The 15,453-nt window shown below is 43.6% G+C and overlaps 1 protein-coding gene across 1 annotated transcript; it reads left to right on the top strand.

Annotated features, from left to right (window-relative positions):
- The first annotated feature begins 472 nt into the window (after nt 1-472).
- Nucleotides 473-13,570, top strand: LOC114598134 (galactose-3-O-sulfotransferase 2-like). The gene is made up of 4 exons (XM_077929990.1): nt 473-803; nt 6,349-6,459; nt 8,484-9,399; nt 12,311-13,570. Exons 1-4 carry the CDS (start codon nt 775-777, stop codon nt 13,148-13,150), a joined length of 1,896 nt encoding a protein of 631 aa, XP_077786116.1. The 5' UTR covers nt 473-774; the 3' UTR covers nt 13,151-13,570.
- Nucleotides 13,571-15,453: the final 1,883 nt, after the last annotated feature.

Raw genomic sequence — 15,453 nt, 5'->3', positions numbered from 1 at the left:
TCAGGGATGATGGGAATTGTAGTCCCAAACATCTGGAGGGCTGAGTTTGGGCATGCCTGGTCTAGAGGAACCCCAGACAATGGCAACGCCATGGCAATCTCATTCAGAACTGGCAATCTGCCTGATGCCCAGACCTGAGAACTACCCAACCACAGGACTGCCATCTTGTCAGGGTTCAATTTCAACTTATTGACCCCCACTTAACCCACAATTGCTTCTAAACATCAGGATCTGCGTAGCTTCACTTGGCACAGATAGTTAAAACTGGGGGTCATAAGCATATTGTGCATATTGAAATCACATCCGTGGACTTCTTAGGATGACGTGAACATTCTATTTCAATTTAATGATCTTACAAAAATATGCATGAAGAATGACGCTGTGTTATCACATGCAGAGCTGGTTGGAGAACTTGGCAGAAACCTGGGAGAGTACGCATTCATTTCATCATGTGATGTTTGCTGGTTCCTAACTATAATAGTGCCCCAGGGGAACTAGCAAAGACATTATTCCCCATTAGTAGTGCTTCATTAATAATGTGGCAAATTCCAGGCAGCTCCTGGTTAGTGCCAACAGAAGGCAAGCCCTTCTTGTAATAAAAAAACCCCCCAATTCTGCATATATTACCTGCAGACAAAGTAGGCGGGACAATCCATATACACGTCTCTAAGAAGAAAAGAAAAGTATATTTGCTTTATACTTTTGCCCATCTCAGAGCAACCTGGGTTGATTTCGGTGAAGAAGGTACTGTTTCTGTGCTCCATAAACCAAACCATGTGCAAACTTACAAGAACCTGGATTAGGTAAGTGACTTTATCTTAAATTTTATTGCTGAAAAAAAACAATCTAGCTATGGAGAAGGAGTAAACTTGAGCCATATGGTTCTGACACAAAGTGCTGTTGTGTTGCATGCTGGTGGTAGAGAGAAACTCGGCCCCAAGCTATAAGAAAGATGGGGGGGGGATTTGAACTGGAAACATTTTAGAGTGATTTCTCACTAAAGGGACAAAATCTAGGAAGACTGTGAACAAATAAGGCCCAATAGGCTGTTGTTGATAGAGCTATTTCTCTGGATACATTTTTTTACAAGCACAGCGAATCTTCCTTTTGGTTTATGCCCTCTGTTTCATTGATGAAAACCTCATTTTTATCATCAGACCCATAGACGCTCTAGGTTTCCCTTTAGAAGTTTTAAAAAATAATTAATTAATAATATGCAAGGTGGGCAGAAAAAATAGATTATGGTTTCTGGTGGACTACCTAGTTCCAGCTAGTTGATGGAATTCTTACAAAGAAGAAAAGAGCTGGATCTGACTGGATGCCACAAAGCATTTCTTTCACATTTTAAGCAAAATGCATTCACACGATTCAGTGTGTGTTAACTATGAAAATATATTGTGTATGCACACATACGATTTGAAAATTAAAAACATGCCATTGAGATTCTAGTGGTAGCAAAAGTAGAATACACAACCAACCAAATAGAACATACAACCAGAATGGGGTGTAGGGCAGAGCTTTCCAAACTTTTCATGTTGGTGACACAGTGATTCAGTTTTACTAGCAAACCGGACGTTAAGCTAACCCCTTTCCAACCCTGGGAGGAGCGCAGAGAGCATTCATTTGACACACATACACACGGCAGTCGACACACTAACATGTTGTGACACACAGTTTGTAAAGCTCTGGAGCAGGGTGTTTTCTACAAAAGAAGTGGTTCTCTCATTAAAAAGAGTTTCACAGGGCACAGTAGGAGATCTTATTGTTCTTTCCTCCTGATTTCTGCAACTTATCCTTCCCTCAGCCTGTCTGTCAGTTATTATTTTTATTCTGTTCTGTTTAAGGTATTTGTACACCAATTTTCAGATAGACCTCACAGGTTTACATAAAATTATTGAAACAATAAGCATCGAACTGTTGTTGAAGAAGCTTCATCTGCTCTTTAAGAAGATCATCTGATGGCTTCTATGAGAGGGAGGGGCCACAGCTAGGAGCTTGATCAGGCATAGGCAAACTCAGCCCTCCAGATGTTTTGGGACTACAACTCCCATCATCCCTAGCTAACAGGACCAGTGGTCAGGGATGATGGGAGTTGCAATCCCAAAACATCTGGAGGGCCAAGTCTGCCTATGCCTGAGCTAGATAGTGGTTGCTCAGCAAGCTATTTCTCCTCTTCTCTAACAAAATGGTTAGCGATTTATAGCGCAATCCTATACAATGGTACCTCGGGTTAAGAACTTAATTCGTTCTGGGGGTCTGTTCTTAACCTGAAACTGTTCTTAACCTGAGGTACCACTTAAGATAATGGGGCCTCCCACTGCTGCTGCGCCACACCGCACGATTTCTGTTCTCATCCTGAAGCAAAGTTCTTAAACTGAGGTACTATTTCTGGGTTAGCGGAGTCTGTAACCTGAAGTGTCTGTAACCTGAAGCGTCTGTAACTTGAGGTACCACTGTATACATGTCCAGTAATTTTGGGTGAGAGAGTCAGTACTCATTGGTAAGGAATACCATCACACACACCCCTCTCTCTCTTTGCTGTCCATGGGAGCCATTTTGTGCTGTCACCCACAACATCTTTTATCAAGATATGAGTACTGCATTAGTAGTGGATTTACAGTGGACAGTGTGCACATCATCACCCTTTTTAAGTTGTTTTGTGATGCTTCTTCAATGCTGTGGCATCATTGCTGTCAGGAGGGGCACTATGGCGCAAGAAAAGCAGGAGTGGGGAGACCCCAGAACACTGGTGATATGACAAGTTGCAAGATTTATTTTTCTGCAGAAAACTATTGTACACCAAGCAGTATGACTGCCCCCACAACATGTGCAGATGCAAATGGCATGATTGCATATAACTGCCCCAGCAATATAATGACCCCAAATCATGATGGATGCTCACTAAAAGGGACATCTGGAAATCTGAAGGCTGCTACAGCAGCAGAGAAAGATGGTTCACTATGAAGTCATATAGTCCTGGTACACTGGGAAACTAAAGTTGACATAGCATATCTTGAATGCTACGTCCCAGCCGCAGGACAGTCAGCAGCATAACAATAGGTGTAGAAGCAAAAGCTATGTTAACCATGCAGTGGTACCTTGGTTGTCAAACTTAATCCGTTCCAGGATTCCGTTCGACTCCCGGAACTGTTCGAAAACCAAGGTGCGGCTTCCGATTGGCTGCAGGAGGTTCCTGCACTCAATCGGAAGCCGCGGAAGCTGCGTCAGACATCCAGCTTCCGAAAAATGTTCGCAAACTAGAACACTCACTTCTGTGTTTGCAGCGTTCAGGAGCCAAGCCATTTGACAACCAATGTACCACTGTACTGGCAAAATCTTCCCACCAGATCCCTGGCATCTCCACTACCACCCACCCACCACCAATCATGGCACTGTGCGCCAACAAGACACACACATTTCTCAAGCACACCAGGCACTTATGGTGACTGCAAAATGGCCCAACCTAGTGCTTACACTAGGAAGTGAGAGCTGGACCATAAAGAAGGCTGATCGCCGAAGAATTGATGCTTTTGAATTATGGTGCTGGAGAAGACTCTTGAGAGTCCCATGGACTGCAAGAAGATCAAACGCATCCATTCTGAAGGAAATCAGCCCTGAGTGCTCACTGGAAGGACAGATCGTGAAGTTGAGGCTCCAGTACTTTGGCCACCTCATGAGAAGAGAAGACTCCCTGGAGAAGACACTGATGCTGGGAAAGATGGAGGGCACAAGGAGAAGGGGGCAACAGAGGACGAGATGGTTGGATAGTGTTTTCGAGGTTACCAGCATGAGTCTGACCAAACTGCGGGAAGTAGTGGAGGACAGAGGTGCCTGGCGTGCTCTGGTCCATGGGGTCACGAAGAGTCGGACACGACTAAACGACTAAACAACAACAACAAGTGCTTACACACAATGCACATCCGGCCAAACAGAAAGAGTCCATAGATTCTCCTCATGCACAAAGTCCTATGTAGAGAAGAGGGATGGCCTGCATGAAAAGCCCGGAGGCTTCCAAAGGGAAAGGTTGAGTCTCAAGGTGAGAAAAATGCTTCCATACAAACCAAGTCCACAACATGAGGTACACAGTGTTTCCATTACTGCCTTTCCCTCAGGATATGCCTGAAGGAGAGTAGAAACACCAGTGGGAAGAAGGCCACAGCAGGAAAAACCATGACCCATCTATTAGCTCAATGGGAAAGGGCAATGGGATCTAGGAAAGGACAGGATGAGTCCAGTCTTGGGGAAATGTCAATGGGGCTTCAACAAGACATAGCATGCTTTTGCTGGATCCTGCTGGCAACAGTAACTTCAAATGGAAAAAGAGAAAGAGAGGAAATATTTTTATTTTTATTTATTTACTTACCATGCTTATATCTTGCCCTTCCTCCAGCGAAAGCACAGAGCATAGAAAATACAGTAGGAATTAGAGCTGAGGGAGAAATTTGATCCAGTTCAGGTTTAAAGGTGAAACTATATTATTTGCAGTTTCCAGACCAAACCACAGCTGTGATTCAAAATTTGCACTTCTCCAAATTTTGCAGCCAGGCAATATGTGTATAATAGCTATGCATATAGCTGTTAAAATAACATACAAAAATGCATGATGTTGCGCAAAAAACACTTTGCAAAATATAAATATGAGACAAAAATGCACACCAAAATGTGTATATTAGGATAGATTTACACTGAATGATTATGCATTTTCATGACAACTTAAAATAAGCCAATGGGTGTATAAAGGTGAAGAATTGAATTTAAGCCTGGAAAAATGAGAGACAAATTTACATATTTGCCCATTCCTAGTTTAATCATGTGCTCTGCCACTGAGCTGATGTCCTTATCCCACAGCCATGCAATCTGCAAAGGAGCCCTGGGAAGACACAGAAGCACAACCTCTCATGCTCTCTTCTTTGTTTTCGTTTTACGGTTTTGCTACCCCAGGCAGCATGTCTTGGGCCAGCCCTGGGTGCAATTCTTTCTCAGGCAGAAAACCTAACTTGAGGCTATTATCATTCTCTCAGATGCTTTCCCAACTCTGTTTCAAAAAGCAAATCGAAATATGCACACTTAACCTTTATTTAAACAGGCAAACAAAACTGCTTATTGAAATAGGAGATCAGGGTGCTAATATTTCAGTTACAGATGATTCACAGCCAATGCACACAATCCTTGTTGTACAGGACGAGCTTCATTTAAGAAACGACTTAAATGCAATTCAAGCACAAAAAGTGTGTTCAGCTGAACAGTTCACCCCAAGCACGAGACACAGTTTTTGTATAACTACAAATCTTCATCCTCCAACAAACGCCTTATCTTCACTGCAGAACAACACAATATTCAGGACTATGCTGTACTGTACCCCGTGTATATATCTATCTGTATCTATCTATTTATAATCTTAAAAATAAAGTTTTTTATTCAGCTAACTGCTACTCAGAGTAGACACATTGAAATTAACTTCAGTGGGTCCACTGAGTAGGACTCGCATTGGATACAATTGAAAAATTATGCAACTTATTAAAGGCTGCAGGGGCTGATGGGAGTTGTAGTTTGAAACATCTGAAAGGCACTAAGTGGTTGAAGGCAACCTTAAAGACTGGCGTATGTATCATGACATAAGCATTTGTAGACTAAAGTCCACTTCATCCAATACAGAATTTTCTGGTGGGTGGAACTTGCTGCCTGTAGAAAAACCCAAAACACATACAGTGGTACCTCGCAAGACGAATGCCTCGCAAGACAAAAAACTCGCTAGACGAAAGGGTTTTTTGTTTTTTGAGCTGCTTCGCAAGACGATTTTCCCTATGGGCTTGCTTCGCAAGACGGAAACGTCTTGCAAGTTTGTTTCCTTTTTCTTCACACCGTTAATACAGTTGCGACTTGACTTCGAGGAGCAACTCATAGAACGCGGTGTGGTAGCCTTTTTTGAGGTTTTTAAAGCTTTTTGAGGTTTTTGAAGCTTTTCCAAAACTTTCCCGACACCGTGCTTCGCAAGACGAAAAAAAAACGCAAGGCGACAAAACTCGCGGAACGAATTAATTTCGTCTTGCGAGGCACCACTGTACGGGTGGGGACTAGAAAGGCCTGGGACTTTCTTGCTAATGCAAATTGGGGCTATCATAGGACAAAAATCCATCGTCCTTGACTGTGTGTAAACAGGGGTTCCCTTCTCTGAGTGTGACCTTATGCTTACAGAAAGTGCATGAAAAGAAACCCAACCTAAGCCTGCTTGACATTTGCTCTAAGTCCTGTCATCTTAACTTAAACCTGTGCCCATTGCATAAAATGCATTTTTTTAAAAAAATCAAAAGCCCAGATTATTAGGCTGGTGTTTTTCCTTCCCTGCAGGAAATGGAAACTTTCATGTAACAGCCAGCTGGGAAGACTCTGGGTTGCCCTTTTGCTCCTCTTCCTCCTCTGTCTCATATTCCAAGTCGCAGAGAGGTTCCAGTGTATCAGGTAGGCTCGGTGGGCCCTGCACAGGACAGCAAATGCTGTACTGTATATATATTTTTCCAGGAACACAGACATGGAGCTGCCCAGATACTGATGCTTGCTTGCTTCAATCGGCTACCAGCTCAGTTTCATTGGTGACACCATCAGTGCCGGTTGGATAACTCCCTTCCAGTGAAGAGAGCCACTTCAGTCTAAAGGTGTCATTTTTGTCAGGAACACAACAGAGGAGTAAATGGTTTAATCTCCCCCAACCCTGTTGTAAATTTAAAAGCTTATGCCATAATAAATTGGTTTGTCTTTCACTTGCCACAATAACTTTTATCAGAATAAATGTAGACATTAAAATACCTGTCATTATACAAAATTAGTGTAGTGTATGAGAGAGGGAGGACCTTTGTCAAAAATTGATATCCAGGAAGAAATTTAAATGTTCAGGGAAAATTGCATTGGTGACATCTGAAAAAAGAATTGTTGTAAATAAATTACATTGCCTTAATTTAGAGGACCCATGGATTTTGCAGTTGTATGGTGGGGAAAGTCCCTACTGAACGTAAGAGTTTGCACAGAATTACTGCAATGGGTTATACATAGGGCTACCTCTGAAGACAAACAGACTCGGAAACTTCAGCTGGTGCAGAATTTAGCAGCCAGGTTGCTCACCAGAGCAAGACAGTTTGAGCATATTACACCAGTCCTGGTCCAGCTGCACTGGCTACCAATTAGTTTATGGGCCCAGTTCAAAGTTCTGACCTATAAAGCCTTAAACGGCTCAGGACCACAATACCTCAAGGACCACATCTCCATATGAACCTATCCGGACCCTGGGATCATCTTCTGAGCCCCTTCTTCGTGTGCCTCCTCCTCGAGAGGTCCGGAGGGTGGCAACACAAAAACAGGCCTTCTCTGCTGTGGCTCCCTGTCTGTGGAATGCTCTCCCCAGGGAAGTTCGCCTAGCGCCTTCATTATACACCTTTAAGCACCAGTCAAAAACATTCCTTTTTAACCAGCCCTTTGGTTGACCTGATCAACATCCTATACCCTTTTAAAATGTGGCTCTTTGGGGGGGCAGTATTATTGGCTTATTGATTTTGTTTTTATTTTATATATTGTGATCCTTTTTGTGAACCGCCCTGAGACCTTTGGGTATAGGGTGGCATATAAATAATAATAATAATAATAATAATAATAATAATAATAATAATAATAATAATAATAGAATTTCAGCAGAAAATGCCAGCAATTATTCAAAATCATGCCCAGATGTGGGTAGCAAATGGGAAGGGAAGGCAGCCATCAGCAGCATAGTCCAGTGTTCCAGGGCTCACGTGCAGTGGCAATGCTGGTTGTCCTTTAGACCCTTGTTCCTGCTCATAATCTTGTTTTGCCTTCACACCCAGCAACTCACAAGCCCAAAGCACATAGGGTGCTTCCTTTAAAAGAAAACAACCAAGTTTCGCAGATCATTTTCAAAATAGCAGCCATGAGTGGTGGAGGTGGGGGAGACATCAGGTATAGATAGGACCATGGGAAAAGGTAGTTTGATCCTTCTCCCACCTCACCATCCAGCTGCCATAGTGCTGACTTAAGGCCCCCCCGCCCAGGCTGCTATTTGCATTGGGAGGGCAGCATCCTGTGTATCTTGGCTCACAGCCGGTGGACACAAACATTTGTATGTCAAGGAACGCTGGAGAAGCTGTCTAGATTTGTTTATAATAGGGGTGGGTGATGCAAGAGAAGTATGGCAGATGATGGGACCAAAGGGTTTTGTCTATATGGGGAGAATTATAATGTTACTGTGTGTACATACAGTAACAACCATGCTATTTTATTTTTAGATTTAAAGAATGAAACACTTACCTGCAGTAGTGACATTAGGGTCCATATAGAAAGGAAATGCATGTGAATTGGGTGGAGTGGAAGGGATCCAGGGAAAGCAAGCAATAGGAAGTGGTTTTTGGAAAGTGGACACAGAGGGCAGGAGATGTCATTTTCAACCCCATCTGAAGGATCTGATGTTTTTTCCATAGCAATTGTAGATGCGATTTCAAACAGAATCAGCTTTCCCTTGAAGAAAACAGAGCCAGTGAGAATTCCATCCAGGTTCAAAGGAGCCCAACTTCTGCCCAACTTCTGCAGAAAAGCACCGCCCAAAAGAGGGAGCCCAGGCCCAACCCTGCAGAGAATAAGAGGCTAGCCACAAAACTGAACGCAGCCTTCAACAAAACCAAACTGCTGGCTGCCAGCTTCGGCAGCGAAGAAGAATTCTGGCAAAACCCGTTTGTGGAGGGTGATGAGAGGGTGCAGGCTCAGCATACAGCAAAAAGGCTGAGGAACTGGTGGAACCACAGCACCCCAAAAGATCCCGGAGGAAACCAAGTAGTGGTGAACTTTGCTGATGATCAGACATCTGCGGCTGCAACAAAGGATGGAAGTTCCCTGATCAAGGTGGCAGAACCCACAACAAGGATTTTTGCAGAGGATCAAACAGCACATGTCAAAGACCCAGAAAGACGCCCCTTTCCGAAGCACACAACAAAGACTCAATCAGAGGCCTTCAGTGCTGTAGGAGACAGAAGAACAGTTGGGATGGCGTCAGCAAAACCACCAACCATGAAACTACCTCCACCAGAAAACAATATTCTTCCCAAAGTTGGAACAGCAAAGGAGGGAGGGAGCACTTCCAGCCCCTCTCAAGGTTCAACATGCATGCCCAAGACCCACGTTGTTTTCCTCAAAGTGCACAAGAGTGCCAGCAGCACCGTCATGAACATCTTGTTTCGCTTTGGCGATACTCGCAACCTTTCTTTTGCCTTGCCAAGCAATGGTGCCACTCAATTGTTCTATCCTCATTATTTCACGGCAGCAGCTGTGCAGGGGTTTTCTCCCAAAAAAGACCCCCAGTTTCACATTATGTGTCATCATATGAGGTTCTTTCAACCAGAGGTAAGAGCTGAGCAGCCTTTTTTCTCTAAAATTATGGGTAGGAAACCAGTTCTTTCTAGAGGTGGACAAGAATAGATTTTGTAAGGAGTGGGAAGGGAAGCTCAGTGGGGCAAGGGAGGGATGCTGGAAGTCATGAGTGGGTGAGAAGAAGGACTAGGAGTGGGGCCACTTAGGTGCAGAATATGCATCTTTCAATTTATGAAACTTTGACCAGCCTTAATCTACACTGAGCAGGATGCCATCGTTGCAATGTAAAGTGGTAAAAGCCATCAGTCTCTGTTAGAAAAGACTGGTGATAAGGCAACAAGATCATACTGAGTCCCATGCTGATTACAGGGGGGATCAACAAGGTGAAACACGCAAGCATCTGTAGGATAGGAGGCAAATTCCTTAGAGCAGGGGTGAGCTGAAGCTAGATCAAGATGCAATGGAAAATCTCTGGGTGCTTTGCAGTAGGTTGACAAGGATTTCCAAATCCTAATTGTTCCACAACAGCAACAACAAAATGACACACACCTCTGATCTAGTGGCATATTTTGAAGTGCAGAAGCTCATCATGACAGCCCTGATATTCACAGCTGCAAGGAGAGTTTGAAATGCATAAATCACACCCACACACCGTAGTTCTGACTGCATAGGTTCAACCTGGAGTTTCTGGGGTGTTAGGTGAGGGGTAGTACCTCTGGTAAGGGAAAAGTTGTGTTCCTTCTCGGGTAGTTTGTCAACTTTGGGTCCCCCACCTTGCACTCAGCTCTCACCTGTGGCTCCTAGAAGCTGTCAACACCCTGGGAATGGCCTTGACTGGCAAGCTAAACCAGTCAAAGATAGTCGATGGGCCTCAAACCCTTGTTGAGTTAGGGATTCCATGTGAAGACAGGCTCTGGCGGGTTGAGCGGACAAGACCAATAGTTGGTTCAAAGGGTCAGGAAGGCAGTTTCCGCACATGCTGAAGGGGCTTGTCAGCCTGTCAAGGTAGCCCATCTAAGAGAAGGAAAACTCTGGTCCTAAATCTCCGCTGTCTTGCAAGATATCTTCAGGAGAATAAAAGGCTAAGGAGTAACCCTATACAAATCTGGAGTGGCGTCTCTAAGAAGGTTGAATGGCACCATGTATTCCTCCTTCCAGAAACTCCTGCAGCCAAGCTGGTGCCAAACAAATTGTTCTGCTTTCTTTTGGACTACATCAGGGAGGCCAAGAGTGGGGGTCTTGTTGTCTGGGCAGCCCAGGACCTCCATACACACTGCCCAAGCTTGCGCCCCAGCACTTTGGTCTTGCTAACACAGCGTTTTGACTTCACCCCCGAAGGCACACTCCATTGTCTCTCGAGACAGATGGATGCCAACAATTAGGTTCAACTTGTAAAACACATTGAGCTCGCTCAAATGCAACCCTCAACTTTTAATTGGAAACACAAGCAATCTTGCAAGGAGTTGTTACCATTTAAACTGCTAGCAAGAAGAACTCTGGGCCCCTCCAGACATGCTTTTTATTGCACATTCTTGATGATTTGTGTTCATGATGCTATTGGAATAGTCACATGCAATCCTGTTTTCAGTACTGTTTATTATTTTATTTTCATTCTTCATTTCATTTCTATACCACTTTATATTTTTAAGCGGGAAAATCTCAAACTGGTTTACAGCCTATATTAAATAAAACAATCCAGAAAAACATATTAGAGGAAAAAGTCAAATATTAAGTTTACATTCAAAGCAACATCATTAACAGGAAACTAAAATACTGTCTTAAAGATTTCAAAATAAAACATGACAAATGAGGTCAAGTTCCTATAATGTCTAGCTAGTCAGCACAAGTCAGCATCTGAGAAAACAGTTTGTTTAATTAATTTGTGGGAATCAAACGACAGTTTCTGAGTTCAGGTATCATAAGGGGAAATGTGGTTAGTGTAAAACTGGGAACAGACAACCTTGGTTTCCTCTTCTGGTGTACAAAAGAGAGGGGAAAGGGAAGTATGCAAGCCTGATGTTCAGTGCAGCTTGTTCACATTGTAGCGGGGAGTCAGTTTTCTGTTATGGCTAAATCAGACAAATATAGTCTTTGTTTCCCTTGTAGGGATCAGTAGGTCAGCGGGGCATGGGTATTGCCATTATATGCTGAATACCAGGAGTACATACCCTCCACGGGCCACACTCCCGCACGAGATCACATCTCCGGAAAAAGCACCTTTTGGGGGGCAAGATTGCATGAGATTGTGGCACCCAAAATGGCTGCCATGCTCTCACATGAAAAAACAAGATGTCCCCATTTTATTAGAACAGTTAAGGGCAGGGCTCCCCCATCCCAGCCGGAACTCGCCGGAACTCAGTTCTGGCACCTCTCAGGTGGGCACCATTGCCTTTATAAGAAAACAAGGAAGGCATTCATGGTGAGTTCCAACACCTCTTTTTCTAGAAAAATGACACTGGTTTGAGGGGTATGGGAGTAGACAAGGCAGTGCCCTCCAGATGCCACAAGACTAAAACTCCCATAATCCCTGACCATTTGCTATGCTGGCTGGGGCTTCTGTTGTTTGTTCCTGCAAAAGTGTCAGGGTGGTCGCACTGCTTCATTTCCAGTGTGCTTATCCTGTAACCTCCTGCTGAAATCCAACACATTTTTATACCACAACTATTCTGGTTTACTTTTTTGTACTGCTTTTCTTGCACCGTAGTCCTTCCAAACAGCAATCATGTGGCAGCATTGGGGAAGCTTCACAGAACAAGGTAAAGCAGAATAAATTCACCACTGATGCGCTATTATTGTGTCAGGATCAATAATAAGTTGCACAATACACCACCATTAAAGCAGCCTGGCATATGGGGACCAAGGAGCTGTGACAAAAGTTCAATGAAAAACGTGATTTGGATTATTTTAAATATTTTTAAAATGTTTCCTCTGCTTGCAATCCCAGGTTGCTCGAGTCATGCCAAACACAAGCTTTTACTTTTCTATCCTCCGGAATCCCATTCATCTCATGGAATCATCCTTCGCCTACTACAAAGGGTCCTCTGCCTTTGCCAAAGCCAAGAATTTAGAGGAGTTTCTCAATGACACCTCCAAGTTTTACAGTGCCTCAACCAGTGATAGCCAGTATGCCAAAAACCTAATGACGTTCGATTTTGGCTATAACCACAACGGGAACTTCTCCGCAAAGAATGTCCAGCTCATGCTGAGAGCCATTGAGGCCCAATTTGACCTTCTCCTCATCTCAGAGTACTTTGACGAATCCATGGTGCTGCTGAAGGAGGCCTTGTGCTGGGACCTGGATGATGTGGTCTCCTTCCCTCTCAACAGCAGAGACAACAGCTCAAAGTCCCACCTTTCCAAAGACACCATAGAGAAGATAAAAAGCTGGAACAAGTCGGACTGGGAACTCTATGTGCATTTCAACAGGACCTTTTGGGAGAAGATAGACGGGCACATGGGCAGGGAGCGCATGCAGCAGGAAGTGAGGGCGCTGCAGCAGAAGCGGGAACAGCTGGCCAAGATTTGCCTTCAAGAAGGTGGCAGCGTCGCCCCTATGAAGATCGCAGACCCAGCACTGGCCCCGCTGCAGTATGGCAAAGCAAAAATACTAGGCTATAACATAAAGCCTGGGCTGGATAGGGCAACAAGGCAGATGTGCCAACATCTAGTGACACCTGAGCTTCAGTATAGTAGCCTCCTGTATAGGAAACAGTTTCCCCAGAAAACTTTGACACCCAGAAACCCAGCTCACTTGCCAAATCTATACAACCGCAGGGCAGTTTGAGAACAAATCTGTGAGACACGTAGGAACAAGGTTCTGATCATAGTCGACATCAGGACTAAAGCATGGTCACCTGCAAAATATGATAATGTCTAGCACAAGTCACCTACTACCAGGGCCTTTAAAAATGGTATTTTGACCCACATGGGAATCAAAATCCACCTATTCCTGTGCTGCCTCCCACCCTTCATCTGTAATACCGGAGTCCCTACAACTTCCCCTCTTCTAAAGAGCCAGTGTGGTGTTGTGGTTAGAGTACTAGACTAGGGCCTGGGAGACAGGGGTTCAAATCCCCACTTAGGTGGTCTTGAGCCAAGGACTGTTTCTCGCTGTAACCTACCTCAAAGGGTTGTTTGGGGGGTTAAATGAGGAGGGGGAGAGAACCATGTCAGCCACCGTGAGCTCTTTTGAGAAAAAACTGGGCAATCAATCATTCAATAAGCAAGCTGACTCTGGGAAACCACTATACAAATGTAAAAGAATACAAAATAAAAATGCTAGAAGTAACCAAGCAATAATTAATTCACATTAAGTTGAACTGAACAAAAATCTATTTTATTAGCAATTGGCTTATCACCAAACATCAAGAACTGCCAATAGGGAAGGAATTTCTAAGAGATATAAATAATACCCCCCCCCAGCCCCAAATCCTGACAAGCAACTTGAAATTAAGTTTTGTGTGGGTCAGTACATTAAAGGATTTCTCATCGTGTGTGGCCAACTCTACTCTGATGACTACTTCCCCATCTGCTATTAGAGTATTGGTTCTATTTGACACTTTCAATATGACCACAAGGTCCTTTTAAACTATCACAATCACATCTCTTGGGGGGGGGGAGATAAAGCAGACACAACATGGAAATGGACACTTTTCAAAGGCAAACTGATTTCAAGGACAGAGTTAAGAATGGATTTCCATAGACGATCAGGGCTTACTCCCCCCAAAAAATATGCAAAGTAGGATTGTAGTCTTACAGAACAATCTTGACCATGCTTCATGAGAAGCAGAAATGAGCCCTATTGAATTCAGTGGGGCTTCTAGACAAGTATGTGGAGTTAGGCTTGCAGCCTTAGTGCTTAATTTAGCTGGATCATACTTCTAATTTGTAATGAGGGCAATCGGTTGGCATTTAAGCAATTGAACGAATTGTTTACCTTACTCATTGTTTACAGAGAGAGATGTGCTTTCCCCATTGCAAATGGCTTAATTCAGATCAGCTGATAAGAACACATTGTTAAGAGTTATGCAAGGAATATATTGAATGACTGTGTATTTATTATCCCTTATGTACTCAAGGGTAGAGAAAGTGAGGGTGCAAAAGGATACAGGGTAAGTTCAAGGTGCGACACAGGTGCAAGGGGCAAATTCCAGATGGAGTGTTGATTGTGAATCGGGGCTGTTCATTGACACAAACTTTCAGCGTTGTCTATGTGATGTCGCCATGCCTCTACTCTTCCCCCTGCCCAGATTGAATATGGATTTCCCTTTGCCATAAAATGTCACTAAGTCAATATTAGTTGACAATACAAAAGAAAGAAAAAAGTTTGTAATATGCACTGGTATTTTATGTGGATTCTTTTTGGAAATTTAATAAAAATACTTTTTTTTAGCCAGTAAGTCAGCTGCTGTACATCTGCTGTCACCGCTGGAAGCTTATTAGAAACATTTTGGGGTGGGAGCACTCAGTTCTCTTGACTGTGGTTTGTTTAAACTGATTTAAAGATTGTGTTTTTAAATTGCTGTAACCCACCCTGAGACCTCATGGTAAAGGGGAGATGAAAAATCTAATAAATAAGCAATTGCACACACACAAAAGCTGTTGCACACTTCCAGTGCATTACACAAGTGCAAAAAATACCCAGGGATTTTTTCAGCCAGAACTCACCAGAACTCAGTTCCAGCAGCTCTCGTATGAAATCATATGATTCATATGAAATCAAATATATGATTTAAGTGTCAAACCCTTAATAACACATACGAAGGTTATGCAGTAGTTCTGTTTCAGGGCGCGATATGAGTCAGTTGGATGCATGTAAATCCCTTCTGGTCCGATCCAGTCTATTTTGCCCCCACACTAACAAATTCTGATCCTATTCTGCCCCCACCAGCTTTCAGTGCCAAAAACGTCACACATGTGTACGGTCCCTTGCGACTTGAATGCATGTGAGTTGCGAGTTGCCTGTACATTCAAGAATGCCAAAGATCCCACCATATTATATAATGGGGCTGGGGAACTTGGACTACAGCTCCCATCATCCTTTCCCACTTTGCCAAACTGGGTGGGGCTGATGGGAGCTTGGGTCCA

This window comes from Podarcis muralis, chromosome 6, assembly GCF_964188315.1.
Source record: "Podarcis muralis chromosome 6, rPodMur119.hap1.1, whole genome shotgun sequence".
NCBI lineage: Eukaryota > Metazoa > Chordata > Lepidosauria > Squamata > Lacertidae > Podarcis > Podarcis muralis.
The sequence above is the reverse complement of the archived record's forward strand: the minus strand, read 5'-3'. Positions and strand labels throughout refer to the sequence as shown.